We start from the raw sequence: 11,546 nt of genomic DNA, 5'->3' as shown, positions 1-11,546 counted from the left end.
AGTATATACTATTTTTCAATAAAAAAACATCATTTTGAAAATAGCATGCCATCTCGAAAGTAACAGATACATCATTTTTTGCAATGCATTTCGACCCGCAAGTTTTTGTTTTGCATTGCATTTTTTTGTGCGACACACATACAAACCCCATTTTCAAAATAACTCGTACTAGCCAACACAAAAGCCTCGTTCAAAAATGAAAGTAGTGTCTAATCCATTTGAAACCCGGTTAGATTTGATTCTAAAAATAGTAGCATCACTGTGGCAAAAAAAAGGAAATATAATTGCAGTTCATAAACGTAATTATATCAAGGAGGGTATCAGGGTGCGTTATATATATAGACTTGCATAGCAAGTACATTACGCCACATAGGGTTTATATTACCACCAAGTTACTGCCAAGTTCCACTTACTGGACGAACTTCATATCCAGTGTGACCCAAAAGTTATACCACCAAAGTACCAGTTACTACCAAGTACCAATTACTACTAAGTTGCACTTACTGGACCCTAAAGCTGATACTACCAACTTGCAGTTACTGGCTAGTACATACAGATTATAAAACTAGCGTCAAACTACTGCGGCGGGTCAACGAATCCTCATGCCACTAACCATGTTCACCCTAAGCCCACCTCCACTCCTTTCCATGAACCTGAAGATAGCCATTTGATCTTCTTTCATTCCGGCGCCCTCAACGACTTCTCTCCAGTTCTTCGTCATGATCGCTCGCCCGTCCTTCTTTCCCATCTTGAACAAGACCTTTTTATTACCTTCAAAATGTTCGTTGGTGACACACACAACCATGGGCTTTCGCAGATAATCTTTGAGGTAGGCCTGAATGTAATCCTTTGAGAAGCACTGATTGCACAGGGAAATAAATAATGTTACATAAAAAATGAAGTATGATTTTCACAAAAAAGTAAGTATGATTTGCACAACCACGCCCGTCCTCCTCTCTGTCTCTACATGATGGCATTTTCACTAGTGAAGTATGATTTGCAAAAAGAAAAGTCCAAGTGTTTACCATCTTGCTCTTCCCTCTGATGACTGCCGAGCGAGTGACGGTGCTGACATAGTATGGTATCGGAGGTTGGCACTGCTTTACTATGGATTTGAGACAGTCCCACCGATCCTCGTTTAGCGATACATGGTTGCCGTAGAAGATGCGATCCTCGAAAGTTCCTTTTCTCACATGGTATCCCGGACCTGTATAAAAAACATTAAGATGACAGAGTAGTAAATAATTCCATACGTAAGATCTAGAACATCAACACTGGGTTAATGATCAATGCCTACTCCAATGATCAAGAAATGAAGGACATAGATAACCCAATCACATCCACCCAGCAATATCTCATACAAACATGGGAAAATTGAATATTTAATTTATTTAAACTAACAACTAAACACTGCTCTATGTAAGCTCTAGTTCAGTCAATGTTGATTTGGAAGGTCATTTAGAACCCAAATAGAGTAATGTGTGGTAATCAAGTGTCACTCAAACATCAACTTTCGATATTTCACGGTTCATTTAATATCTGACAAGCCAAATAGAACTTTACCCCGTAGTGCCAAGATAGGATCGTGGTCCACATCTCCATCTACATCAGAACTATCATCAGTGTCATAGTCGCTAGAGGTGTCGTCATCACCGCTATAGCCGTCACTCCCATGTGAAGTGCCATCTGAAGCATCATCTGAGGTGGTCCGGTGATCACTCTCTTCACTGCTGATGAGGATGGTTTCCCTTGCCATTCAAACCTGTTGCATGCATTGCAATGAACAAATGTTAGTTACTGATATATGAAATCAGTCTTCCATTAGGACTTGTTAGCACCATATACAATGTGAATAATCTTTTCTCATACTTCTTGCTAAGTACGTAGTTCATGTATAAACATCTACACGAAAAAGCTAGTCGACAACTATTCGCACGACTAGTCAAGACTAGTGGTTAGACTCATAATCATTGGGCAGACATAACCAATTAGGATATTTCAAGGCTACAATTTTGTGAGCTGGACAAGAAAACTTGGTAACCAACCAATTAGTAGCCATGTAAAAATGAACCATGATTGGCTGCTCTCATCGAGCAATACGTGAAACTATAACTGATCTGCCTTTGATCACTGCAAATTTCCTGATGCGCTGTTGTTTGGTACCATCAGGTAATAAATATAAAGTCTTTAAATTGTCCCAACAAAACAAATAATGCATTTGCTGCTATACATAACATTTTTAGAGGTAGATGTGGAGGTTAATTTTCCAATTTCCAGTGAGAATAAGGACATGATAGAATCTCTCAAGCAAGATGACAGCATAGTGAAGGCTATGAGAACGAGCAAGGTATGCTGACCAATAGTCACTCTTTTGTATACTTGCTATTTATTTACTCATTCGACCCATACCAACAAGTAAAATCATGATTATGAAGTATAATGGCAGAAAATCCAACAGTGAGGAATTTGTTGCAATGTGTACTACTAGCTCATAGGAAAATTTCATTGACCCCATCAAGCCCATACCATATCTTGGAGATAGGCTGACATAATTCAAGTAAGCAGTAACAACAATCAGCAAAAATATGAACCAACCAAAAATATTACATGTGTGCACATATCATCAAAAACACGCACCAATCAAGAGCAGTCTATACTAGACAAATCCTTCAAAATATGCACTAATCATCATACTACCATCGAGTAATACAGGAAACTATAACTGATCCTCATTCCATCATTACAAATTTCCTCATGGACTGCTTTTGTGCTCGCCTTTTTAGTTTTTAATAAATAAGCATCAGCAAATACATATACACAGTCTTCAAACTATCCCAACAAACCAAAACATGTGTATGCTCCTGTGAATATACTTTTTCTATATCTAGAAGTGGGGGGCCATTTTCCAGGGGTGGAAAGTACTTGATAGCATATGTCAAGCAAGATGATAGCATGGTGAAGGCTATGTCGACGAGCAAGGTATGCTAGCCAACACCCACCTTTTTCTCTTACTTGCACGAAAGTGTTTACCCATTACTACCCATACAAACAAGTAAAACCATGATTACGCAGTACATTGTCAGATTATCTTGCTGTAAAATTACTTGTTGCAATATGACCTACTAGTTGACAGTAAATCTGCGAATACCCGAAACATGCACACAAGCAAGTGTCAGATTTTAACTTGGGCGGTGCTGCTAGATCACAAAATTAAGGTCAGATCGACATTCGAAGGGCAGGGAAGATCAATCTTACCTGCGAAGTGGTACCAGATAGGGCTGGAGTAGACTTGTTCGAAGCTGGCACCACCGGAGCTTCGGGCGGCGCAACCAGGATTGGGGAGAAGAGGTGCCGTTGTCGGACCTTGCTGTCGACGAAGCAATGGAGAATCGTGGCCGGAGCAGGGGGAGTGGGTGGCCTTGCTGATCCGGCCGATTTGACGACGACGGGGGCGGCCAAGGTGACGGCTTGGCAAACCCTAGCCGTCGCCCTCTGGGTCGCCTCTCTGTCTCTGCAAAGAACGAAGTGTGGTGGGATTGGGAATGGGGGTGCGGTTGGGGCCATCGCTCGCTTTTCTCTCTGCCTCCCACTTGTGCAGGCCCACAAAAGGAACAAAGTGTTGGGCCGGATCAGATGCAGATTTGGCAGCTTTACCAATTCTGGCTAAACAGAAAAGATAAGCATGACCACATGTGTTCTTTTAAAGAAACCCTAAAAATACACTGCTGTTCATATTGCATGTGGATGAGTCTTTCAGTACACCAATTTATCTTGAATAATTTTAAGCACTCCACAGTATATATATATATATATATATATATATATATATATATGAAAATAATGGTTAACCAATAAAATGGTAAACTATTAGATGCAAGGTTACAAATATTTGAAAAAATCAATAATTGAATTGTATGCATTTTTATGATTAAATTTAATAAATGTAACATTTTTGCAAAAACTATGATAATTAAAATATTCATTGGTATTTTAAAAAAAAACTCGCAAATGACTACTTATGCCAATCAGAACTTCTTCATGGTTTCGTTTATTCATCTATTCTTTGGCATGCTGGTTCTCATAACGCCTTCTTCGAACCTTCTCTGTGTCTGACAAATTCCTGAGATATTGGGCTAGCGCCTTGTGTTTCGCCCTCACACCATGCTTCATTTGGTATCCTTTGGCAACTCCTTCGGCGTGCTCAAGAATACTAACGAAAGCCGGGTCCAGATATTTGCCACAGAACGCGCAATGATATGCCATATGCTTAAGCACATTGCACTGTCCATTCTTCAATTCTTCAAGGGTTTTCTGAGTCTGTGCATCCATCTCTCCTTCGGAAATGTCCGCATAACCATGAGAATAAGGCTGCAAGTTTAAATTATGTATGATATAAGCTGCACCATTGTTTACAGTACCTAATATTCCCCTAAGTTTCATACTGTAGTGCCTATAAATTATTTTTAAAGTAAATATTTATTAACTTTTAAAATTTAAGGAGAAAAAAGCAATATCAAATCCATATGAAAGCATAAATCATATGATGTACTTTTAAAAAAAATGTCAATAAACATGCACAACCTTTATGATGTCTGAATTTTAGCATAAAACCAAAACGCACTAAATTGTGGAGTGGATGAACCATTAATTTCTCAAAGATTGATTGAATAAATAATGATCATTACGTACTGATGATCAACATTATATTTAGAGCTAGATTCCATTATGCCAATTCAATAATGTATTGATGGTTTAATGATTAACCTCTAACCTTAAACTTGAAGACAGATCTAGGGTTAAAAAATTAAAATTACCGTAACGGAATTCCAGTCCATGCCGTGCATGTGCTGCTGCTTGTGATCGACGACAGAGTACTGAACTCGTTGACACGATGCTTCTCTCGGTCGGACACCGAGTAGTCCAAAGCTTTCTCGTGGGGATCCTGATCCATGTGATGGACGACGACGTCGGTGGTTAGCTCCGCAAGTCTACGATCTGTCACGGCGGCGTCCATGACAGGCCCCCCACGTCCATGGCCCCGCTCTGTCACGACGGCCAATCGACCTCCATGAGTGGATTTCATATCCGGCGGTAGGGAGGCGGGCGTGTGAGCGGTGACGATGGTTTTAGAGCGTACCCTAGGGGGAGAGATGCGGGGAGTAATTGGTAGTTACCTACTATAGCGGAAATACTTCGGCATTGGGCACCTACAATGCAGCTGGCTTATTTAGGCGCTTAATTAGGATCCTGGAAAAAAAATCACAATCGTAGGCGCTTGGGGCAGGCGCTAGGAACTGGATTTTGTACATCTACGTGATGCAATCCAAAGTTCGTGTCCGGGGTGGATGGGTTGGGGATTGAAAATTTTGTACATAAACCCTGGTGCTCAAGACTTGTGAAACATCAGATCAAATTGTCATCAATTGATCTAGAAATTTCAAACTGAGAAAGAAATGCACGCAGAGGCCATTATAGTATTACTTGGATCGAGACTTTGTGATCATCATGTAGCCACGCCACAACCAACATGATGGTCTCCGTGGCCATGTAGACATCACACCATGCACCGTTGGCCGCCTAGAACCTCTAGCCATGCATCGATAGTCGCCACGTCTCGCATGCATTTGTGATGCTAGCAATGTCATCACGTGATGTAGTAACTAAAAGGCGTGTGACAATAATTTGAAAAAACAACAAGAAAATACTCCGTCCCAAAATTTTGACTAAGACATGATTTGATACGTCAGTATTTACACAAATCGAAGACAAGAATTTTGGGACAGAGGGAGTACTAAAGCATCATTATTCCAATCCTAGGTTGCTATAAGAGAAGCTTGGATTTCCATCTACCAAGCTGAATGCAGTTCAAGGCTGCAATTCCATTGCACTGGTACGTTAGATATGTAGTCGGCACACAACTTAACATGCATAGTTGTACCATAGTTGAACAGTAAGCATACGGTACTTCTTAACATAGTTCATCCATAAAGTCTCGCCAACATACCACAAACTAAGGTAGTACTTAACCTAGTTCAGACCAAAAGAGCTTCCATTCTGGCTGCCAGGGTGCGCGCACTGCCCTAAACCCCCTCCAAGAACTCAGCAAGGGCCGCGTGTGCCACCCTGGAAGCATATCCATGGGTGTGGCTAGCGGCTCGTCCGAGTGCATGCTGGATAAGACTTATACGGGTGTTATTAACCTTGCGGTTGCAGAAAGGGCATCCGTAGCGCCCAGCACTAGGCCTGACACGTCTGGCATGCACACCACCGACAAGCTCCCTCCCCTTACGATTCATGTAGATCATCTGGCCTTCTTCGTCACTATCGACGCCTTCAGATAGTATCTACATGTAGTAAAAAATGTTGCGTAAATAATGGGAATTCAGCAAGCACAAAGTCTATGAAACATAATATTATAGATGATAGCGTAAACCCGAAACCCTAAATGATCTTGATGAAAGAAATGTGTTGTTTATTAGGTGCTACATAAACAACCAATGGGATAACATATAATAGAAAATAATGAAGGATCAACCATACATTTATGTGCCAAGCACCCAACACAGTTACCACGACGATCAGAGCACACAACTTAATGCAAAAAAAAATCACTCACGACGTAAAATGCATGAACTGATGATGTACCATGGCAGAGCTGCGTAAAGATGTACCAATACAAAAACAAGATTTAAAACTTACATGGATGACTTGCTGATGTGTCACTGGTGCATGACTCGATAAAATAGGTAGTGGGTTCTATAAATTTAGCAATATAGCAAAAGAGAGACGTCTCTAGAACAGTAAAAAATCAACTACACATGTATTATCCAAGCTTCCAACACACCTCCCTTGCTCACTGATATACTCCCTCCGTTCGAAAATAGATGACCCAACTTTGTATTAACTTTGTACTAAAGTTAGTATAAAGTTGAGTCATCTATATTGGAACGGAGGGAGTATTTGCTAGTCAATTAGTAAGATCTGACTACAATATGCAGCTACTATTTCCTGGTTCTCTATCTTAAAGATACTGCCAGTTGTCTATCTTATGGATCTTGTTAGCTAACCGCAAATTGCTACATAAATAAGACCATTCTGTTGCTTTCTTGCATCCAGTCCATTGTCATAAAAGAGCCACCCTGTATCTAGTAAGATATAGATTTTGTGTGGTTAGGATCATGGATATTGAAAGTCCCCATGTTATCGTCGTGGTAGATTCCCCTGTTGATACCCCGGCCGTCAATGGTCCTTAACTATTCAACATTCTAGATAAGTAGTTATTATGAATTCTGACAAGAAGCGATCCAAAAATTTTTATATACAAAGAAACTAATTAACAATGCTCAAGTAAAAGAGTTATGAAATCCAGCTTCTTTATGCATTAGCCGCTGCTTAGAGATAATCAATGCTTAAAATCATTGTCACAATCACTTAGGTAGATCATTAAATTAAAACCAAAAATCAGTGCTCAAAGAACAAAAGCAGCAAAGCATTTACTCAACATTTTAAGACCTCATTTTCCTAGTGCATAATTCGTGCTCAGCGCAAATCAATCTTTATGTTATTATCACAATCATCTGCATAGGAAAGTCAATTCCAAGGTGCAGCTACGAAATAGTATAAGCACAATAACCAACCATAGCCGGATTATTAGTAGAACAATTTATATAGATCAAAAAATGACCTCTAAAGTGCTCAACACATGTAACCTAGCAAGTTAGGTAACACATCTACAGAATCTGGATAGGCATTTCATCGATTAAAGAAAAAAGAAACCCTCTCCTTCCCCAAAAATAGAGAAAAGGACAGACCAGACAAAACCTAGGATTTTACAATAATAATTAAGGAGATAGATGACTAACGTCTTCTTCGTCGACGTCGACGGCGACCACAGGCTCGGGCACAAGAGGAACCAGCGGCAGAGGAACCGGCTGCGGCAGAGGAGCCACTTGCTCCGGCTGATGAGCCACCTGCTGCGACCGAAGAACCTGGACGGCAACAAGGACGTCAAGCCCGCCCGTGCTAGATTATTAGCAAAATAACTTATATAGATCAAAAAATGACATATACATGGCTCAACAAATGTAACCTAGCTAGACAGCAGCCGATCCAGAATTTCACACTAGGGTGTTCAAAAATTTATATCGTAAACAAAAAACCCACAAATAATTTTGATACAGAGGGACTAATATCTGAAATGTTCATGTGAAAATAATTTCTATTCCATCATAATGATAGTACTGACATGAATGACAGAAAATGAGGATTATTTACTGCATGACCATAGAATGAAATCAATGGTAATTGGGCTCCAAGAAGCAAGAAGTTTTATACGAATTGACATGAAGTTTAGTGAACAAACTATACCACTCTTAGTCCTTTTACCTTGCATACACCTTCCTTAACTTTCTGCCGAAAAATTGGTGTGTACAGATGTACACCCATGCACCCATGTGGACCTACCCCTGAACCTAGATCTACAGAATCTAGGCAGGAAAACAGAAACCCTAGTCTTCCCCCAAAAAGGAGGAAAGCACTGACCAGATAAAACTTTGGATTTGGCCCAATAAGGAAGATAAATGACCGACCTCTTCTCCGTCGTCGTTGCTGTCGACCACGGGCTCAGGCGGAGGAGTCAGCAGCCGCGGCAGAAGAGTCATCTGCACCGGCGGAGGAGCCACCTGCTCTGGATGAAGATCCAGGACGACGGCGAGGATGTCAAGACGGCCCTGCTGTCCGCTCAACCCCTTGCCGGCGGCCCGGGCGTCGCCCCCGGTGTGGTCCATCCCTCCCATGGTGCGCGGCATCTCGACGACGGATGTGCACGCCATCTCGATGGAGGAGGTGCAGCGGTGGGAAGGGTGCACGGAGATCGATGAGGCGTGGGAGGAGAAAACCCTCGTCTGTGGATTTGTGGATGGGGAAGAGGACGACGCGGCCGACAACGAGTTTAATAATCGAGAAGCGGAGGGGCCGGCTCTAGACTTTGGGATGACTTAATTAGTACTACTTTGGCCACGTTCACACCACCCCATGCATTGTTCAAACCGCCCCTGATCTGCTAGGCAGGTTTGAGATGGGCACGATCATGCACAGCTAGGATTTAGGAGTAACGCACGTGTCATGTCGTATTTTTTTAATATGTTGTAAAACTTCAGAAACAAAGCAATGGCAGATGAAAAGTTACGAAAATTCAGAACTAGCGGTCATCGGCTTTGATGTAAAACAATTGATTTGTTTAATTTATTTGTTAATTCATAAATATTGAATTTAAACATGCATGTAAATCATGGTGGTTAGTTCATGTTTGTCTCATCGTTGATTGGTCGGCGTTGGGCACCTTCAATGCAGCGGCGCTTATTTAGGATCCTGGAAAAAAAATCACAAGCATAGGCGCTTGGGCAGAAGCTAGGAACTGGATTTTGTACATCTACGTGATGCAATCCAAAGATCGTGTCCGGGGTGGATGGGTTGGGGGTTGAAAATTGTGGACATAAACCCTAATGCTCAAGACTTGTGAAAACATCAGATCAAATTGTCACCAAGTGATCTAGTATTACTTGGATCGAGACTTTGTCATCATCATGTAGCCACGCCACAAACACGATGGTTCTAGTATTACTTGGACCAACACTTTAGGCAGCAAACTAGGGCATTTCCTTTTTGAGTCACCATCTTCCTTCTGGAAAACCACATATACACACTCATCATGTATACCATAACACATCAGAATATGTTAACGAGCACTCACAAGCTTAACTAGCTTCAAACGAACCTAGCCAATCAGGGTTTTATGTTACTTAATCTAAATGAGCCGATGATTAATGAGCACGAGTTTAACAAGCAGAGATGCCAAACCACACACCAATTAACATAGTTCTACCTTAGTTCAACACTTCCATATATACAAAAGCAAGCACCACTTAGTAGTACTGGTGCACATAGTTCGACCATAAACGTTCACCAACAAAGTATAGCATAGGGTAGTACTTAGCATAGTTAAAACCAAAAGAGCATCAGTTCTAGCTGCGAGGGTGCGCACTTCCCTAAAGCCTCAAAGAAGCCTCATCAAGTACTCGGCATCCGCGGCGTGCTTCACCCTGAAAGCGTAGCCATTCTTGATGCTGCCTTGGGATGTTCCGACTACATGGTTGATGGTACTTCTCATGTCGCCTTTCATCAACTTGTTGCAGTAAGGGCATCCATAGCCTCTCTTTCCGATTCTTGGCCTGACATGTTTCTCGAGCACACCACTGTCCAGCTCCCTCACCTTCTGCCTCCTGTAGATCCTCTAGGTTTCTTGGTCGCTGTCGACGTCGTCACTTAGGACCTACATGTAGTACCAAATGTTGCGTAAGTATATCTAATATGAGAATTCAACAGGCACAGACTCTATGAAACATAATGTAATTGATGACAGCATAAAATATCTTCAAATGATGATGGAAAAATAAATGCATAACTTATTAGTTGGTGCATAAGCAACTAAATGGGATAGTACCATATAGTAAGAAAATGAAGGATCAACCATACATGTCGAAGAGAGCACTAGTATTGCCACATTTTGCCACACATTTTTTCCAAGCTTGCCTAAGGTTAGTTCATCAAAATGAGGGCCACAAGTTGGCAAGCCTAAGGGAACCTTGCCACACTTTTTGTGTGTATGCCATGTGGGATCCAAGTGTGGCTTGCCTAAGGTGTGGCTGGAACCAAACACTCACTTATGTTGGTCAAACTTGCCTAACCTTAGGTATGATAATCTTTGGCAAAGTTAGTCACAAACCAAACAACCTTTAGTGCAACAAAATTCACTTGTTACATAAAAATGCATGAACTGATGATGTAACATGGCAGAGCAGTATACAGATGTACTAATGCAAAAAAAGACTTATCTATACTACTCTATAGTGTACGAGTTTTGAATATTTGAATTCACGCATTAAAATGCATTTCTGGCCGTTCGTTGGGATCCATCCAACGGCTTATAGCGCAGGGATTCGCTGCTATAGTATTATTTGGGTCGTTCGAGAAACATTGATGTTTTAGCGCCGAGTAAGGGACCCCACTGCATGTCAGTTTGTTGGAGCAAGCAGTCGCCGTGCCATATTCGCATCACCTGGAGTTGTACAAATTGTTTTTTACTAGTACCAATGCTGACACTTGCAGAGCTACATGGCCTGTGTGGTCAAAGAAACAAGTGGGATCTGTACCACTAAGTCTGACAGGAGGTGAAAACGTAGAAGGATAAAAAAAGTAAACAAATCAAACCAGGTGCAGCCCGCACATACTACTTCTTTTTTAGACTGCACATACGGAGTACGATACGTGGCCTCACTGCTCGCATTCTGGGTGGAAAGCTGTAGTAAGTGCCACAGTGAAACATAGCAATAGGTTGATAGCAATAGGTAGGGTAGGCACTACCTAAACCTAGGTATACATGGACCCGCATTTTAGATAATGTCAAAATGTACACACACAAAATCACGCGTACACTTCGCAAAATATGTCTGGGAAATAAAAATTTACAAATAATTGCCTTTTTATTT

General features: G+C 41.3%; 1 protein-coding gene across 1 annotated transcript; it reads right to left on the bottom strand.

The window, feature by feature from the left end:
- Nucleotides 1–6,080: 6,080 nt before the first annotated feature.
- LOC147963850 (uncharacterized) lies at nucleotides 6,081–8,857 on the bottom strand. The gene is made up of 3 exons (XM_087529730.1): nucleotides 8,589–8,857; nucleotides 7,863–7,988; nucleotides 6,081–6,344 (listed from the first exon to the last, which is right to left on the bottom strand). Exons 1-3 carry the CDS (start codon nucleotides 8,829–8,831, stop codon nucleotides 6,081–6,083), a joined length of 633 nt encoding a protein of 210 aa, XP_087385856.1. The 5' UTR covers nucleotides 8,832–8,857.
- Nucleotides 8,858–11,546: the final 2,689 nt, after the last annotated feature.

Source organism: Triticum urartu, chromosome 6A (assembly GCF_056163025.1).
Source record: "Triticum urartu cultivar PI428250 chromosome 6A, HENAU_Tu73, whole genome shotgun sequence".
Taxonomy (NCBI): Eukaryota; Viridiplantae; Streptophyta; class Magnoliopsida; order Poales; family Poaceae; genus Triticum; species Triticum urartu.
This window is presented reverse-complemented; position numbering and strand designations above follow the sequence as displayed.

What these genes read in the sequence shown, in the direction of transcription:
- LOC147963850 (XM_087529730.1), bottom strand. Translation starts at nt 8,831, where the DNA reads ATGGCGTGCACATCCGTCGTCGAGATGCCGCGCACCATGGGAGGGATG. An exon ending in GCAACGACGACGGAGAAGAG is followed by an intron (nt 7,989 to 8,588) that starts GTCGGTCATTTA and finishes GTTGCCGTCCAG; the next exon opens with GTTCTTCGGTCGCAGCAGGT. An exon ending in TCGACGTCGACGAAGAAGAC is followed by an intron (nt 6,345 to 7,862) that starts GTTAGTCATCTA and finishes TACTACATGTAG; the next exon opens with ATACTATCTGAAGGCGTCGA.